Here is a 20,182-nt window from a genome sequence, read left to right on the forward strand (position 1 = left end):
TCATGCAGTCTGATGATGAGCAAGATAACAATTATGATCGTTAATAGTCAGAAATCTAAAAGTCAAAATGTGGCTGAACTAATGTAACATCATGAGAAGCGGAAAGGAAAGATGACATGACCACCATTGACCCCATCTCATCCCGTCTCCAAGGACATGATCGGTGTTCTTTTAAGCTAAATTACGGCTACAGTGCGATCTTGCCATGTTCTTCTTCCTTAAAAAGATAGTTAAATGGAACTGGGCCTTGTGGCGTTCTATTGCTACAGCAGCCACGGGCTCGGTTCCCATTCTTACAAGCGAGTTGGGTGCGAGGAGGTGGGGTTAGAAAAGGGACAAAGGCGCTCGCTTTTCCCACTCGCTTTGCCCAGAGACCAACGAAGCCGAGAGGTGGGGCGGGGGGCGAGGGGAGAGAGAGAGAGAGCCGAACACCAAGCCGACCTCCTGTTTAATAGCATCTGGAGAGGGCGTGGTGCCCCTTTGCGAAGCCGAGGAACCCGAAGGAGAAGAGCGGCCGTAAGCAGGCACAGGAGAAACCGAATCTCTTGCCCTATTCTCCGCAGAAGATGAGTTCTTTGGCCCCTCTTCCGTTCCTTGGGTGCATTTCTTGATTTGTGGGGTTTCTTCAACCGAAAATTTGGATTTTTCTGTTCTCCGCCGTGGATTTGGTGCTTGCTAGGCTTTGAGGCACATAGGGAAGAAGATTGGGGCGTAAGGCCATCAAAAAATGGGATCTTGGGCGTGGAAGTGGCTGGAGTGGTGATTTTTTCTAGTTTGTTTGGTGGCTTCTTTGGTGGAAGTTTCTTGGGAATTTTGCGGGGATGCTTGTCGCAGGTTTGTAGTTCTCATTCCGGGAGACAAAATTCCACTTTTGAGTCGTTTTATGCTCTCTGAGTATGGATTTGCTAGGATTTAGGATTTCGGAGCCCAGAGTTTTCCCTAGCAGGGCAAAGGTCGGGTGAAGGTTCGAAATATCTCGATCCATCTTTTTGTTTGCTGGGCATTTTCCTTTTTAACATTTGTGGGTTTCTTCCAGGAAGTCTGGGGTGGAATTTGTTTCCTGCATGTGTCAGTGGGAAGGAAATCTGACCTTTTCTCTGTTCTAATTGGGGCTTTTCATTAACTTGTCAAGTTTGGAGTTTGAGGCGTTTTGTTATCCTATCGAAGCCTCTTTCTCCTCTGCTACTTGTTTCTGCAACGAGTAGTATGGAATAAAACGGAGGTTTCATTCCAGATATTTGAAACTCTAGTCAACAATATTGCATTACTATTGGTTTTCCTTTACGTGCTGAGATACTCTGTCCGGCAAAAGTAGCTTCCAGGAAGATGTCAGAGCAAAAATTGACAGATGAGCAGAGATTTAAGGAAGACAAGATGATGAGAATGTTGTTTGGTCAAGGAATGCATAGGATGGACAGAGATGGGTTTGATGGCTCAAAACAAGAACATCACATATTTATGGAGGTGTTTAGTGTAACTAGTGTTGACACAGCAAGTAATCATAACATTGCTTTGAGCACCATGGATCTCCAAAAAGATGAAGGCAGCCAATCAAAATTGGTTGAATCTTCGAATTGTGAGAGCTCAGTTCTGACTAGTTCTTTTTCCACCAAAGATTCATCTGGCGAAGCTTCCCAGCCTGCTTGTGTTTATGCGAGACAGGTTAGTGGTTCCAGATGCTTTGCGGATATCTCTTCCTGTTGTGGTGTTGCAGATCCTTATGATGCTGACATCAAGTGCATGAAAGTATCATCTATCGAGCAACAAAATCATAAGAGCGTTATGCAAAGCTACAGTCTGTCAGTCACCGGTGATGACCTGCTTGGCCTGGATCGGTCTCAAAATTCTTCAAGCATGCTAATGCAGCGTCAACAGCAATCACCATGTCTTGTAATAGAAACTTGTTCTCATGATATCTTATCTAGTTGCTATCTCTCCAAAACAAATAAAGAAATTGATGGTAGTGATGATATGGATGTTGGTAATGCTTTGGATATTGAATGCAAAAGCCAGGATATGAGAGGCGATAAGATAATTATTGAAGCTAAATCTGTTACTTCACCTGTTTCTCAAGAGAGCTTTGCTTCTGGGCTTCTGGTAGTAAATGCAGCTGCTGCTCCTGCAGAGACACCAGGGGTGCCCATACACATGAAACATATTGTAGAAGAGTCCAGCATTCTGAACTCCAGCTCAACTGATGTTGCATCCAAGAGGGCATTGATTAGAGAACTTCCTGAACGTCTTCGTTTGCATACAAATCGCCTTCTCACTGATGCAGGCTGGAAAATTGAGCCTCGTGTGAGAAGTGACAGAACCAAATTGGCTTCCTACTATATAGCACCTAAAGAAAAACTTGTTGTTACGTCACTATCTCAAGCTTGGAAGGCTTGTGGTCGGAGACTTTATTCCAGTGCAATGGACTCTGAACTGGAAGATAATGGGAGGGAGTGGACAAATATCAATAGATTTTGGAGTGATTTGACAGACACGCTGTTCTACGTTGAGGAGAACACTCAGTCCACTAAAATTTCCATTTCTCTTTTGAAAAGATGGCAGCTTCTTGATCCATTTGTTGCTGTGGTCTGCATCAATAGGAAGGTTGGTGTTCTGCGAGAAGGAAGGTCTCTCAAGGCTGTGAGTAGTGCCACTTTCATTCTGAGTGAGGATGGTAATACCATCTTGGCAGGTGAGAGCAAAGATAGAGACGTTAAACTGGCAACGCTGGATTCAAATTCAGGAAGTTATTTGAATTATAATGTTCTGCCAGCTAGTCAGCTTGATCATGAGTTTGGAGTAACTGAAGTTTCCAGAAACCAGCAGAGAATACAAAATTGCCATGATTTGCAAAACAGTAGCCGACCTAAGCAACAAAAACGAAAATTTTCATGCTCTGCTGGAACACAAGGAAAGAACGTTAAAAGTCTGGCTGCATGCTCAGGAAATGGCTTGCATGGTACCAAATGCTCACATCACGTAAGTTGTGAGGATTCATCCAGTCCAAACTATGCAGTAAATGGTGCTGACACTTCTTTTGCAGTGAAAGATTCATTCTCCAATCCTATCGATGGTCTTTTAGCTCAAGATTCCCTTGTACCTGTTTTAGAAACATTACCAACCGATGCCCTTGCTCCTTTTTTAAAAACATCACCAACTGATGACCCAAATGCTTGCAAATCTGCTTCCACTGATAAATCCTTATTTCTTCAAGAAAGTAATGTTCCATCCAGTTCTAATGCTGAACACCTTGTTGGTAATGGACCATGCGATTGCAAACCAAACAGAAAAGGTTTTAAAGAGGCAAGACAACAAAGAACAGTGATTTCTGCGAAACGGAGAGTATATGGTAAGCATTTAACAAAGTCTGTTCGCTGTGATAGGCTAGATCTGCTTAGTCATGAGAATACGGCCAACATAATAGTGGTAGTTGATGAAAGATTGGCAACACAACCTTCAGATTTGATTCCAGGCTGTGAAGATGGGCTTCTTGCCTCTAACATTCACAGTGATATTATAACTGAAAAGGTGGCCATCAAGGCTTCTGAATCTAAGGATCAGAATTTTTCAGTGAACCAAGTAAGTGATTCGGGTAAAAAGGTACATAAGAAGTCCAAGAAAATATCTGAAATTAGAGCATCAAAAGTAGATGGCACAAACGATGAGAAGTCCATGGAGGCTTTAAATTTCCGTTTTGATGACAGAAGTAATGATTATACTGAAACCCAGTGCAATCAGGAAGATTCCCAGACACTTGCATTTGAGTCAACTTTAGGGTGCATGAAAGAGAACACGTGTGCAACAGTAGAAGATTGTTCAAATGTTAAGAAAAAGATGGTTAAATCAGAATCCAAAGTTCCCAGGCAGCGCCTGAAGGGCAGGAAAGGAAAATTTGCCATGTCTTTGGAGAATAAAGAAGCAAGTAAATCGATACCTGCTGTTATAGATGAAGAACACATGCCATTCCTCAAAAGGAACAGTTGCAATGCAAAGGGTTTGAGTTCCCAAGTGCTTCCCCCACCAAATTTGCCTTCCTTGTTAAATAAGGCTCACAAGTGTACTGTTTTTGATGATTCAGTTGTTGCATCAGATGATGGCAATACTTCTACGGGTGGCAAGACCATAAATGCCGAAGTTTTATGTTCTGATAATCCAACTGAAGAAAACAGAAAGCTTTCCAAGCCAAAGGTACCTGAAGCTTGTAAGAAAAGAAAGTGGAAGAGACCACGTGGATTCCGTATTAATGATGATGACCTTCTAATTGCTGCTATTATTAAAAACAAAGATTACATCTCCTGTAATGACAAAAAAGGCCCCAAGCTAGGTGTTTCAAGACCAAAAATATTAAAGAAACATGAAAGCCAAAAAGGAGGTTGTAAGTTGCTATTGCGAACACCTGGAAAAGGTGGACTGTCCAAAGATGGGAAGGGAATTAATTTGGGAGCAAGAACAGTTTTGTGCTGGTTGATTGATAGGGGTGTTTTATCCCTTAAAGATGTTCTGCAGTATAGGAATCCAAAAAACAATGCTTTGGTCAAGGATGGGTGGATTACCAGAAACGGAATTTTGTGTAAATGCTGCATGGAAATATTCTCTGTATCTGCATTCAAGGCTCATTCTGGTTCAAAGTTCCAAAAACCATCTTCGAATCTTTTCCTGCAGTCGGGTAGATCATACACCTTATGTCAACTTCAGGCTTGGTCTGCTGATTACAAGGCAAGAAAAGGCCGCAAGAGAGATATGAGAGTTGAGGAGGTGGATCAAAATGATGATACTTGTGGACTTTGTATAGATGGTGGTGAGCTAATATGTTGTGACAATTGTCCCTCTACTTATCATCAAACCTGCTTGACCATTCAGGTAGTTAATTTTGTTTGCTTGCTTTTCTTTGAACATGAGATTTGGTTATGCAATATTATTATTTTTCCAGTTTTGCACATACCTTGATCTTAAGAAGTATGCTATTTTTGTCAATCTGGCCATTTGCTTTTTCAGAATGTTTGTGTGCCTTTAATTAGAAAAAAGTATCCTGCCATTTTTTTCTTTGCTTGCATTTTTTTATGACCATGTTCATTATAATTTATCTGAGTTGGTGGCAATCAAGCTTCACTTCCAAATATAAACTCTCATGCTTTAAGTAATTTTTCTTGAAAATAAGGGCACGCAATGATTATGTGAGTGCAGGATGTCTCCAATGCTATACCACCAAGTATACCATTTTGGATGCCGCATATATATAATATTTACACAATTCTTTTCTGTATGGATAGGAGATGGTTGAAACAAGTGAAATGTAACTATGGAAGCTCATATAATTTAATAGAGGGGCATATCAGTAGTTGAAAAACTTTGATGGTTATGAATCTTTTTATTAGATTAAATATAAACAAGACATATAGCTCATCTAGGCCTTTTTAACCCTAGTTAGTCCCAATGTCAATATGGAAGTTTGTAAATGCTTTTGGAAACTATTCATGCAGTAATAAATTCATGTGTTATGTGTGTCACTGACAGAGTATAGATTAAATATAGTACTACTCTTTGGCATATTTGCACTTACTAAATGAAACTTAGTGAAAGAAAAAGAACCAGTGGAAACCACATGTTCTGCTGCAAAATGTTTCCCTATTGTGTAAAATCCATAAATTATTTATGATAGTAAATCTAAAGAGAAGGAAAAGAAGTTGCAACAAGATCTCCTTTTTATGCCTACTAACATATGAAAACATCCATGTGTAACTTCCCCATCTCCTCTCACCTTAATCTATCCATCTTAATTGAATTAGGTACTATCATCAATTTAACCTATAATTATTCCATCAAAAGACTTGATCATCATCAGAATATTTCTGTTTCTTTTTTGTGTCTACTTTTAAGAAATTGCATCACAGTAACTACTAGCTGCTGGTCAAAGAGAAAAGGTAACCTTTTGAAGGACAACATTATTGATATACAACCAAACTTATAGATGTAATTGGAGAATATTCTTTCATGGAACATTTCTTGATTTTGTTGATAGGTTGGGGATGTATGGAGACTATTTCTTCTTGCTTTCCAGCAATTACAATTTATGTATTTTTGAAGGAAATTATATGTCTTGCATGACATGTCACAATTTGGCTGACTCAACTTGATGGGATAATTGACCTGTTTCGTTGAGCCTGAACCACCGGTTCAAAATGCTTAAGCTGAAGTTAATAATAATACACTCATTATACCTTTATAAACTAATCATAGTCTTAGCCAACTTCCGATGTGAAACTAATCAGAGTATTACAGTCTCCCTCACCTAAGGGTTTGGCATCATCGTAAAGGCCCGGCATAACCTAGATAAAATCCCAGCATGGTGCATGTGAGGTATAATCCAGTGATGGTTTCACGTTGTGATGTGTCGTCTTATCCCGTTTACTGATAGTTCTTTGTTACTCGAGCCCTTCACCATGCTCCAATACTAGGTTGATTTTGATACCAAATGTCACAACCCGACTTGATGAGATAATTGACCTGTTAACTTTGTTGAGCTGAAACCACTGGTTCAAAATGTTTAAGCTAAAGTTAACAATAATACACCCATCATACTCTTATAAGTAAATTTTAATCTTAGTCCACTTCCAACGTTGAACTGAGATATAACAACATGACTTCATCTTGTAGAACATGCAGGTCTGTGTATAAGATCCTGTTGTATCTCTATGTATAACTTTGTTCTTCATAGATGTTAGGCAAGCATCATTAGTAATGTAGTTTTTGTGATCAATGATGCTGAATTCCACTTAAGTTTGTCATTGGGATACTAGAATGATCAGTCATTTTTTGTAACAGTAGTTGAGTCAATATTAGTGCACTTTTGAGCTACTGTATGTTTAGCATCCATTTTAATGTGAGAGAAACTACATATCATACCATAATGATCAATTATTTTTTGTGACGGTTATGAGTATTTGGGTCAATATTAGTGCACTTTTGAGCTACTGTATGTTTAGCATTCATTTTAGTGTGTGAGAAGCTAGTGGACATTAGGTCCTGTTCTGTAGGATATCCTCTTTGGGTAGAGCTATAAAAATTGTTGCCTTGTCTCCATTGTCTTGTGATATTTCCTGCATTTCTTTTCCAGCGAAATGAGTGCTTCTATTTCCTCTTGCCTAATTTCTTCAGGAAGTAGAGCTTTCAACATTGCTGTGAGGGGGACAATCTGAGCATGCTGTCTTTTATAAGATGGGGAATTTATGGTCTTATTTAAATTCAATTTGGCCTTGTACTAGCTATTGAATCTTACTTATAGCAAGTTTGATCTTAGTGTTCAGTAGTTAATAATTTGATATCTACTTGCTTTTGGGTGAAATTCTGAAGACTCCTTATTACCATTGTCCCAGAGACACCCTTTAGCTGTTTATGCTTGTATGCAAAAGATGTATTTTTCAGTCATGTTTAGGATTCTTTTGGATCTAGTCAACCAAGGCATTTCTTGTTCTCAATGAAGATTATTGTTTAAGTTGGTTTATTGAAACAATAGCAGTCAGATCAATGGGTCCCATATTTCTAAACTAGATTTGTTATTATCTCGTTTCTGTCAGTAGTTCTTCATATATGTCATGTATAAGTAAAATACGTTTACTGTGAAGTGATTATTTCTTGGTTAATTTAAGGATGAGTTCATTTATTAATTATATACATGGCTTTTCAGGGAAATACTTAACATGATCAATTGATTTAGTCTCCTCATTCTATTTCCATTCAGGTTCTTCCAGAAGGCAGCTGGTATTGCCACAATTGCATTTGTAAGAGCTGTGGAGATGTTGTTGATGCAACCACATCAAGTTCTTTTGCTGTGCTTGAATGTTCACAATGTGAACATAAATGTAAACTTTTCCCATCCTTAGCTTATTCCATATCTATTATATTTCATCATGCAATGTGATTGCTTGTTATAGGACAAAACCATAAATTAAGTTGGAGTACCCGAGACTTATATCTAGTGTTTTATGCATAATACACCTTCAATTTATAAATTTTAAATATGTTTGATGTCATTACCAGATCATGGTACATGCGTAAAGAAAAGAAATCTGGGCTCTGGGGAAGTAGAATCCGGTACATGGTTTTGTGGGAAAAAGTGCAAAGAGGTATGATTTACTTCTTGTTGAGATATTTTTGGTAACTGATTATTGTGAATTTATTTTGATACATCTGGAGAAAGATCTGTTCATCTTCCTTATAATGGGTCATTCTAATTTTTTTTTCTAATAACTAGATTGATAAAATTGACCATGTGTGTAGTAAATGAAATCGAAAAGGAAAATATTTATGTATTTGTTTTCTTGAAAATTAATTCTTCCATATGTGAATGAACATTTTTCCCTATGCCATGATAGTATGATACTTGCATGTGTCTTTGTTTTTGGTAACTGATTATTGTGAATTTATTTTGATACATCTGGAGAAAGATCTGTTCATCTTCCCTATAATGGGTCATTCTAAATTTTTTTTCTAATAACTAGATTGATAAAATTGACCATGTGTATAGTAAATGAAATCGAAAAGGAAAATATTTATGTATTTGTTTTCTTGAAAATTAATTCTTCCATATGTGAATGAACATTTTTCCCTATCCCATGATAGTATGATACTTGCATGTGTCTTTGTTTTCTAAAGTTGGATTTGATGCTTGGCTTGGAAAACCTTTTCCTGAATTCTAGCATATTTCTAAGGGAGTTTCCATACATATCTTTTGTGGAGGTTAATATGTATGAGTCAACTTCTGGTGACATCCAACTACCTACCGTATGATGATGTTCACTTTATGTCATTAAGTTTACCAGTTATATATTGATGATAAATAGTGGCAGAAGCCAATGTGCACATGCACCTGACAAAAATTAAACATTCATCTTGAAGGAAGCATGTTAGTTTCCTTCTTTAAGTTCTCCAAAGAAGCAAGACAAGTGTTCCTGGATAGGTCACAGGACGGGATGTATTTTGAAAATGCATGTCAAATAGCAAAAACATGCCTGTTCTGTGTCTCTTTTTTTTCACTTTTCCTTTCCTTTGTGGATTAATATTATTCTACAAGGCAAATAGGTCATACTGACCAGGGTGTTGTTCAAGCAGTATTAAAACTAGCTAAAGTGGTGATGCTCCAAGAGCAACACTTAAAATTTTCAGAAAGCCTGACATCATATTAGCTGTGTTCGGTCATAGTCCTACACTCTTGCCTTGATCCATGCAAAACATGTACTATTGCTGCTAGGCTAAGATGAGTGATTTTTCAAGTTCTTAGGTGACGTGTGCTAATGCTGATCAATGTCCCTGAGCATGTATGTTGAAACCATGAATGATTCTACTTTAGGAGACAGGTGGTAGTGTTGCTTTTGATGAGCTTACAAATAATTCGTAACTGTTAATTTTCTTTAGATACTACTATTTGTTTCTTTTTCCTTGTTCATTCTCTTTTTCACATTTTATTTTTCTGGTGTTAGCAGGTCTACTTAGGTCTGCGTTCTCATGTTGGAATATTGAACTGTCTTGCTGATGGATTTTCCTGGACTATTTTGAGATGCAATCATGATGATCAAAAAATTAACTCAACACAAAAAATTGCACTAATGGCAGAATGCAACACAAAGTTAGCTATTGCCTTGAGTATTATGGAGGAATGCTTTCTTCCTATGGTGGATCCAAGAACACACATAGACATGATACCACATGTCCTATACAATCGGGGGTGAAGTTTTTGGCTTTTCTTCTTGATTTTCAGTAACCTGTTGAAGTGCCTCATGTTCCATTTTCTGCAATTTTAATGGACATTAATGCAGCAAGTTCATGCTTTACTTCTCTAATATTTGTATTTTTTATCAAGGTTTAAAATCTCAATACTGGACCCATACCAATTGCTGGTTGTACCAATATGGGTCTGGTATGTATCCATGTACCAACAAATGGTATGTTGCATACTGATCTGACATGGACCAAACAAAGAGGGAGAGAAGAGGAGGCAAGGCATGATGGTGAGGCAGTGTAGTGGTGACAGTGATTCTGCATAGCAACGAGAAAACTAGAGAGAAGAGCAATGAGAGAGGGGGAGAGATGGATGGGCGGGAAAAAAAGGGAATAAATGTTTTAAAAAGGCTGTCAGCTAGGAAGAAATGATGATATGGCTATTGGGCCATAGGCTTACTGCCTGGTATTCCCAGTAATATTAATTAAAACCTGATGGTTGGTCCAGAGCAGACTTGACAAAATCACCCAGTTTGCGTCCCTTTTTTGGTTGGACTAGTAAAGTGAATATGTAATATAAGATATAAATGTCCATAGTCATGCCTTTTTCAAGGGACTTGTAGTGGGGTTATAATATTCTAGTGGTCCTTTTGCTATCAAGGTAATCTGAGATGCTGAAACACTCGGACTGAGTTCATTTCTAGTGGAGTTGCTCTGATGTAATTTAATATATGCTGCTGACTGACTACTCGTACTAGTTCCTGCTGAATAACAACAGAACTCTAGACTCCTGCAGGTGCATGTTCATGACACCTATATAATTCACTAGAACCAAGCTTATGAATTGTGTTTTTTTCCCTGCAACAATTGTTATAGGCTTCTTTCAGCTCCTTGAAGATTATCAATGCTTTCTTCTTTTTATTTTTATTTGGCTGCCACCATTGATTGTTTAATTCCCCGAGTATTACATGAAAAGCTGACTTAGTTACATTCAGTAGATCTTTTAATTAATTTTCATCTCTTGAATCTTGTGACCTCAGATCTTTCACTTGCAGGTCTAATTTCACCCGCTTAAACTACCAAGGATTTTACACCGTGGTCTTGGAGAAGAGTGATGAAGTGATATCTGTAGCATCGATCAGGTAGTCATGCTTGACAGAACATAATTTCTTCAATATCTATTTTTTTTAGTAGTTGTTTTATTTTGAATTCAACTGAGATATCTAGGATAACTTCATTCATTACATGCATATGAACATGCAATTATGCATGATAGACAAGTGACACCTACATTTCATGTTCATAATTAAGTTTTTAATTACTTGGCATATACCTCTTTATGTGCTTGGAGATTGGAGTATGTATGTAGTCATGTTTTGAAGAAGTTAGAATCGTTAGATATGGAGAATAAACAGTTGGATTCTGATTTGATTTAAAAATGAATGGTCAACCAATTTTACCAGTGAACATGTCTCAGATAGGTGACCTGTGGAGAGGCTGTATTTTCTAGTTCTACACCACTAGTGATACTTGCAGTGTTATTGTCTTAGGTAATGACTCAGTTCTTTGTTTCTTTTGCTGCTTAATATATCTGGAAAAATGGAAAATACAGTGGGATCCTTAATTCAGAGGTATATATAGGTCAAAGAAGTGTGTGGTAAGCAATTACAAATGATGTAAATTTTAATGTTTATTGGATCATTTATGGTGTGACAGACTTGCTCTTGTCAAGATGATTATCTTAATCATGTCTATGCATGGGCCCTTGATGAGGTAGATGTTAAGAAACAACGGGTGGTATGTATTAGTCCACCAGCAGGCCAGTACACGACCCTGAATGCCTTGCGCTGATTGAACTAGATGGATACCTATTAGAGCTTTAATGAGCATCGACTCGTGAAATTTAAAGTTTTGAGGCCTTGTCCTTAACAATGCATTTGTTAGACCATGATGCTTTACTGATGCAACCCTCACTATACCCCACAAGGCCTAACAAAACCCTTGCACAATTTAATTTCTCACGGATGTATCCAATTCCACCATGCCGAAAAGAAAGTTTCTACACTCTAAGGCGTCAAATTTCAATTGTCTTGGGATGGCCACAGATAGACCGTCGTCCATATACAATCCATCGCATGAGGTACCAAATTTTTCGAGTTGACAATTTCCCTTGCCTTTGTGAGCCTTGCATAAACTTTTTCGATCGTCGAGTAATCCATCCTTGCATGTCTCATCTTTTGCCAAGCACTCCTGCTTGCATTGAGCACCATCAGGTTAGGTTGTCAACGTTAAGTTGCAGCTTGAACTTAGCCATCTCAACATTTTTGTGTTGTATGTTCTTCCTAGCTGGTTCATCCTCATGATGCCTCTCGTGTGAAGTATTGGTCATTCCTTTGAATATCAATCTTCAATGCTTGAACCTCTGAGCAACTCCTTTGTTACGTCTCTACACCCATTTCCCTCAAACACTCATGTGTGCTGGTTATCCTCTTCACGGCGTTGTTAGGTCTGCACGTTAATGGGTATGGATAGTAAAATAATGGGAAAAATTGGATTCAATTGTCAACTGCTCCTATCGGAAATAGGATTGACTACTTAAAACTCGGATTTCTAGACCATTCTGGTAGTTCGATCGTGGAATTTATTTGTTTCGGTATCTCCGGAATATGAGTGTGTGACTTGTTATAATTGATCCTATTGATAATACAGAGAATGGTCCTGTTATCTGTTATTATATCGGCAATAGTGTCCTTACCCATGACGAACTATAATTATTGGTGCCTCCTAATTTTGATATAATCAACATGTTTCCTTTTTTTCTTTGTTTTATTTTCTTTCTTTTTTTTTTTATTATTATTTTGTATGCCAAGCATTTTTCGTGTGCTTGTCCTACTCCGATATCATCATTCGCAAACTTTGCTGGTTTTTTCTAAGTCGTGCAACTCTCCTGTGTGTATGTTCATAAAGGGTTAACCTTCTCTTATCCTTGCAGAGTTCCTTAAAGACTTGTAAAAAGATAAAATGGGTTAGTGGAAGTTTTTTACTTGGGATTCCGCAAGCTAATATTTTTGTAAAAACTTGGATTGATTTCGCAAGCTCTGAACGGCCATGCAACAAAGAGTCCAAAGCAGTCCACCATGCATAAACGTCTCTATGAACAAGTGCCCATGCGACATTATTGTGAAACCGTGCAATGGACCAACCTAAGATACTACTTGGCGGTCCATCTAGCTATGTGCCAATCATGCAATTCTAGGAAGTGGCTGATGTTTTCACAAAAAACACTGCAAATTGTATGCTAGAGGCTATGTTTTTGGGTAGTTTTACATCTGCATGATAATCGCACACAAGCTACATTTCCAAGCCAAAAACGGCTCAAAACCCAACCAAAATGGGATTGTTAAGCCCAAGGTTCGCCGTACCGTACCGTACCGTACCGGCGTTTCGACTCGTGCTCGGTACGGTACGGTACGGGGTGTACCGACCGGTATACCGAGGTGTACCGAGCACTGTAGCACTGCTACAGTGCGGACCGGTACAGGGCGGTCCGCATACCGACAACTTGTCGGACCAGTACGTACCGCCCGTACCGGGCGGTACGGCTCGGTACGGCAAACCCTGGTTAAGCCTATTGCAACTTCCTTGTATGCTGCCCAAGTCATGAACAAACCAAACATCATGGACATTATATCGAACACCTTCCCTATGGACTGTTTGTGACAGTTTAGTCCACTTCTGAAATAGGCCCAGGAAGCCATGTGAACCAAATGGCAAGTTCGGTTCTCTCTTTTCAATTTAACAACTTTATTTTTTTCTAAGACCCAAATAACCATATTCACTCACCACATTGCGCATGTCTCTCTCTCTCTCTCTCTCTCTCTCTCTCTCTCTCTCCCCTCCTCCCCATGTAGTCCGCCCGTGTTCATGCCCTATTGTGATACCGATCATCAAGATTCTATGAATATCTTTTCCTATAACAACCGTGGTTAGATGAGATAATCAATTAAAATTAGGTACACAAAGACCTAATGTGACTATACAAGAAACAATTAGAAGAGATTTGATTGTTCTTGGTTTTATTAGAGGTATTGTCTGGTATAGAGCTCAACGATTGGAAGAGATCTATGTAGCCTACCCAAGTAACAGAAACATTACAGCTTGTTGCCGTTGTTGAGCTGGGTGATGAAACTATATGCTGAGGAAAATAAGTTAGAGGCTCAAGTGAACATTAGGCATGGGTTAGATGTCCACAAGGGCTTATTCACTATGGTCCGTTTGGTGTTTTCACTCCCCACTCTCTACCATAACCCAATTTTTCTACCACATCTCTCCATTTCCTTGCTGACCCATCATGCAAAAGGTTCACTCTTAGATTGAATGCGAGGGCTCCACCAACCAAACCAGCATTCTTCGGAAGAGTGTGGGAAGGCAGGCTGGTAGAGGTTTCATTTCAGTCCGGTAACCCACTTGAACTTTTCTTAGAGCTTGACATGTGAATTAAACCAAACCATTTGATTTCAGGTCTGCTAAACTGAAACCAAGCCAGCTATTGTTTAACACCAAAACTGGACAGAATCAAATTTCTTGGTTTGGTTTGATTTAATCAGTGGGTTGTGTAACACTGCATGATCTGGTCAGAGTGGTGCAACACCCTAAGTTAGTCCCCACATCAGAAGTGGGAGAACAAAACATCTTAATTGATTTATTGATCGTGACAGGGTGGCATTGAACAACCACTGAACAATTTCCTTTGGCAAAACTAACACAGCATAAGATTTGGGGTGATTTCTCAGGAAAAACCTCAGTGGTGAGTTTTTCATGGATAACACCACTAGTTTCTATGTTTTCCAAAGAGAGCTCCTTCTCTTTATAAAAAGACAAAAATACCCTTGAAAATGATTTCTAACCAAACTCCAATTTGTCTAGAGTTACAGTATCTTTTATTTACAGAGTTTTTTGTTTTTATTACTGAACCAAAAATAATGTAATTCCATTAAAAATCACTCTAACTGAATAATATCTCTTTTTTTTTTGTTATCATTCTTTCATAATAAATTATTATTAAAAACTATAATGTTTTTATAAACCTAAAATTCAAGACAAAGTGGAAAAAATAAGAACTTTTATCATTTGAAATATATCGAGACCTTCACAATTTTCATTCAAAATCATTCAAATTATCATATTAATAATTTTATAGTACCTCTAAACCTATAGTAAAGTTGATATTTATTGTTATAAGAAAATATAATTAATTGAAACTAAGTTACAGTGTTTTTTATTATTGTAATAATGTTTTAGTTAACTGACAAAAACCCTTTGAATGCTTTTTATATTATCATTCTTTTTATAAATAAGATAAATATTATAAGATCTTTTAAAAATTATATGCTTAAATTTAAAATTATGTAAAAAAAAATAGGGACTTGCCATTTTTATTTTAAGGCTTGTCTCTCAAATAAAATATTATGTGAAACTTAATACTTATAATAAGGTTAATAATTGATGTTTATGAGCATTTAAATTAATTAATATTGATTTATATTTTTTGGAATGGGGTTACAATGTTTTTATTTCAGTAACAAGAAAACATGATAACTGGTTTGGTTGAACCAAAAATACTGCAACTTATCCGAAAACACTGTAACTGGTTCAATTTAATACCAAACTGGTTTAAATGGTTTAGTCGAGCTGAATTTTGGTGGAAAACTTGAAAACTAAACCTGCTAGTTGTCAATGAGGGATTTTTATCATTTTAGAAAGTAGGGCTCTCTTTGGGTATTTTGGAATGAGGGGCGTTATCTGGGAAAAACCCAGAACTTGGGGCTTTTCCCAGGAAATCATCCAAAGATACTTTTGTATTCCTAGTGTCAGACCAATTGATCCTTAAATATTCTTGTTTTATCCTACCAAAATTTGTAAACTATGAAGCAACATAAGCAAGTGCGTGTTGATCTTTTGCTTAATTAGTTTGACTTCCACAGGTGATATATTGTGCTAACCCCATGTCTAGGAATAGTAAATGATATGTTATTGATACCTACTGTTGTGTTTTTTGGAGGCAACATCTATTAGAAAATTGGAGGAGAGATATCTAATTCTGTGTGGAGATCATTTTCAACATTCACCACTTTCTTTCACCCTATGCTAAAGGCAGTTATGCTTCTTTCAAGACATTTCCTCCTTGCAGATTGTATCTAATAGTTATGCTTCTTTAAAGACAGTTTCTTGTAGATTGTGATTATTAGCTACATTTAGTATGGTCATCTTTGAGAAGAATGCAAAAAGTTTCTGCAGGAATATAACTACTAAAGTGCTTGATGGTTCTTTTTTGTCTTACTAGAATACATGGAGTTACAGTAGCTGAGATGCCTCTGATCGCAACTTGCAGTGAGTATCGTCGACAAGGAATGTGCAGACGGCTCATTGATGCAATTGAAAAGGTACTCATGGTCCCACATAGAAGTGCTTTAGTCGAACCTTAATGGACTGAAAAGATGTTTCTAAGTTGTCTTCATGCTATATATTTCCTTTTTTTACTTTCTGATTATAATGAGGCCATTCAAATAAACTGAAAAAAAATTCCTTCGTTGTCTAGTGACAAATATTTGAAGGAATAACGTACAACTTCATTTTGACAAAGAACTCATTCAAGTTTGAACTCAGTGTATCTTTTACAATGCCACTGATAACTTTTTAATTGGTATTATTTCAGTTGGATGACAAGAGAATGAAGAATATACTATCCTGAGCATTACATTCTTTCACTTTTGGTCATTCCCTAAATTTAATTTCAATATGATGTCTTAAAAAATGTTATTTTAGAACAAACGTTGTGGCCTTGTACTATGACATGCACTTACTCAGTGCGTGATTTGAATATTCTTATCTGCTCTAAACTAAAAGTAACCTACTGTATGGCTTTTTGGACGTAGATGCTGAAATCTTTTGGAGTTAAGATGCTGGTTATATCAGCTATACCGATCCTCGTTGAGACATGGACATCACATTTTGGCTTTAAGCCTATTGAGGATGTCGAAAGGAGGCAATTAAATCATGTCAACTTGATGTTGTTTCCTGGAACAGCATTGTTGATCAAGCAATTGGAAGAACCGACAACTGAAGAATCAGGTGAAAACATGTATACATGCAGTTTATTGTTAGGTTTCTTCATACCCTTGTGCTAATAATTTATCTTCAGCTAGAGTAGGGTTTGTCCACATCCTTAATTTTTCTTGGAGTCTGACACACAGATTCCCTGACATTGCAGGATCAAAAAGTGATGTGTGCTTAAAAGGCTATCAATCTGTAAATCCTGATGGTTCTAATGAAGTTACCAATATTACAACTGAAGTGCAAGCTGACAGGACTGCTAGAACTGATTCAGATGATGAAGCTTTGCTCGCAACAGCAGATGTAACTTATCAAATGGAACAAGAACATGACTGGCAACAGAAGGATTTATTAGTATCATCCTATGACACCCTTAATTCAATAGCCAAGCCTAATGATAATGATGCTAATATTTCTGAACCCTTCCGTAGAAAAATAGCGAACTTAGATATTGATAAGAAGAGCCAGTTTGATTCAGCTGAACATACTGAACAAGAGATATTTACTTCTCTGTCAGTTGTGAGCAAATCGACTGCTTTCCATTCTTGTTCTGGCTCTCTTATTATTTGTGCTACAGATGATCGATATTTTGCAGAATCTGTCCCTATCAACGATGGTGAATCTGAGAAGGTTGATATGATTTCTGAAGCTGAAGCTAAAAACATATTGGAAGAAGATAACAGACTGTTTTCTGAAGGCGATGGAATTGAAGAGGATATTACTAATCATTCTTCGGAAGCAAAATGCAGCTCATTTGATGGGTAGGTTGCAATGGACATGATTGGCGATTCTCAACCTAAATGAGAATAGGTTGGAAGAGCTTACTGGTCACAAGTTTTTCGTAGATGACTCTGGCACATCCACGGATGAAACCTGATTGTTCTGTGTGATTGCATCCCATTGAAAAGGTATGCTCCAACTGACATGGAAACTTATATCTCTCACATTATTCTCTGTGGAAATATGTTATAATACTTTCAAGAGCCTGCTCGAGTTTTTCAGTTCAAGTGGGGATTGATTTGTCAGAGCATGGAATGTTGTCAGTCTATCATTAATGAGAGTTGTCTTGTGCTACTGCTATGAATGCCCAAAGTGGAAACAGCCTGTGAAGCTCATAGTCTTACCCAGCTGACTGCCATTGCTCGGAAAATAGCTCATGCTTCGAATCATTTGGAGAAGCAATCTGGAGGCAGACATTTTGCTAAATTTGCTGTGTTTGTCGTCATGAGGACTTATAATGCATTTGACCAGTATGAATATTGAACATGGTTTGCCATTCACTACCAGCAACTTAAGATGGTTTCTTTGAATTTTTATGGGGTTTATATTGCCTGAAGCTACGGGCCTTGCTCTCTTTAATGTCTACTCAACTGGATAAGGCAACTCTTTTGGGTTATGCCAGAGGACACCAAGCACAACCAGCAATGGAATAAGGATCCGAGGCTGACAAAATGTTATTGAGTTTCTTGATGTCTTTGCAGTTAAGCAATGAAGAACTTATATTGGCCGAAAGAGAAACCACGTTACTGTGCAGTTTTCTTCTTTGTTCATTTTCTTTTTCTGTCTCATACGATCTGTTGTGTAGCTGTAATCTGTACTCAAAATGGCGACAGAGTTGGATGAATGGCCTGAATTATACATCTGTTGTAGGCTGCAATCTTTGTAGTGGTTGCTCATGCTAATTAACCATCTGCCCTGACCATGTAGCGTGCTGCATATCCGATTGACGAACATAAATGCTGATACAGCAAAAGATTTATATGCTTATTTCACTTGATAGTGTTGATTTAATGTGTGCATTCATACAGATATACATGATCTGATTGGTTGATTGATTGGATTTATGTTTTGATTTTAGTTGAGATGGGTTGTAGGATTGTCAGCAGGAATATTTCAGCTTTATGAATAGTGTGTATCGAACATTTCTTGTTGCCTTTTCAGTTGGCGTGTAAGGTTAGGTATAATGAATATAAAAGTTGTGATATAAATTGGGCTTCAATGTTTTTTTTTTGTTTTGTTTGATATAATGATTTTAGAGAGTGAATATGTAGAATTCTCATAAGTTTTATTTTATTTCGATGTGATCTCAAATGACCAGACATGTTGAGGGTTAATTATATTATTTTTTTATAATTAATTATCTCTTAGTATCCTGATTTTTATAATTTTAAAAATTATATTGTGGTTCTTATATTTATAAAAATAAAATATTTAACTTCGTTTCTTCTCATGTTGTCGACTTTATCGATGAAAATATCATACGTGTTTAGTGATAAATCAAAATAAGATAGTGAGTATTTTTGTTAGTAAAGTTGAAGTGAGAAGAAATAAGGGTAAATATTTTATTTTTATAAATATAAGATCTAAATATAATTTTTGAAAGTATAAGAATTAGGATTTTATGTTTTACTTTCTTAAGTATAGGATTCAAATATAACTTTTAAAAATATAAGAATTGAGATATTTATAAGAGTTAATATGTAATTAGCTCATATTTTGAATAGGCGTAAATGCTTGAAAAAATTTTACCCATTATGTTCTTATATATTGTTTATTGTGATAATAAATGCTCACCATTATTTTTCGAATTATTCGTAACTAGAATTACGAAAAAAGGTAGAATAATTAAAAAATACTATGAATATATTGATATTTAATATAGTATTGTAATTAAATTATGAATATATAATGATAATGACTATATATGTGTTAATAGACGAATATTTTATTTAATTTTTATTACTTAATAATATTTAAATAAAATTTAAAAAGATTTTAATTTAAGCACACACAAGTTAATTATAAAATTATTTATTTATCGAGGAAAAAAATTTCATCAATTGTTTATGAAACTATGAAATTACTTTATATATCCAACAAAATTATTCATAAGATATAAAATACATTTGAATAATCCAACAAAAATCTCTTATTTATTCTCAACTGTTCGTACAACTTATGGTGATATGGATCATTGTTCATGAGATCGTTCAAAACATATGGATTCTTGGCAAGATTGTTTGTAAGATATGCTGATTTTGCATTGAAGTCCTCTTAAGGATATTATAATGATTCTTGACCATGCTTCCTCATCATGCTGCTTAAGAAGAATCCCCCCCCCCCGCCCCCGCAATCTCGTACATGTATGGCATGCTCTCCAAGGCTCAAATGCTCATCACAGGAACAAGAAGTTAGAACTGTCCTTGTGTGTTCATTCTGCAATGGCTCTACCATTCTATTTTCTGTATTTGCAGGGAGAAGACCTGTTCATCTTTGCAAGTTACAACATTAGAGCACAAAAAAAAAAATCATGATCTTGTGGATGTGGCTCAGGTAACACTGTTGCTTAATGGCTTCCTTC

At 36.8% G+C, this 20,182-nt stretch overlaps 1 protein-coding gene across 3 annotated transcripts; it reads left to right on the forward strand.

Moving 5' to 3' along the window:
* The first annotated feature begins 303 nt into the window (after nt 1-303).
* Nucleotides 304-18,593, forward strand: LOC135626423 (increased DNA methylation 1-like). 3 transcript variants are annotated; one of them, XM_065131683.1, is made up of 9 exons: nt 304-964; nt 1,037-4,854; nt 7,733-7,853; nt 8,032-8,117; nt 9,474-9,715; nt 10,764-10,850; nt 16,052-16,151; nt 16,644-16,839; nt 16,979-18,593. In XM_065131683.1, the coding sequence occupies exons 2-9, from the start codon at nt 1,327-1,329 to the stop codon at nt 17,584-17,586; spliced, it is 4,968 nt and encodes a 1,655-aa protein (XP_064987755.1). In that variant the 5' UTR covers nt 304-964; nt 1,037-1,326; the 3' UTR covers nt 17,587-18,593. The 3 variants fall into 3 exon arrangements, with proteins under 3 accessions (XP_064987755.1, XP_064987756.1, XP_064987754.1); XM_065131684.1 differs by having other exon boundaries at nt 304-953; XM_065131682.1 differs by having other exon boundaries at nt 304-4,854.
* Nucleotides 18,594-20,182: the final 1,589 nt, after the last annotated feature.

The sequence above is a fragment of the Musa acuminata genome, chromosome BXJ2-11 (genome assembly GCF_036884655.1).
Source record: "Musa acuminata AAA Group cultivar baxijiao chromosome BXJ2-11, Cavendish_Baxijiao_AAA, whole genome shotgun sequence".
In the NCBI taxonomy this organism is placed as follows: Eukaryota; Viridiplantae; Streptophyta; class Magnoliopsida; order Zingiberales; family Musaceae; genus Musa; species Musa acuminata.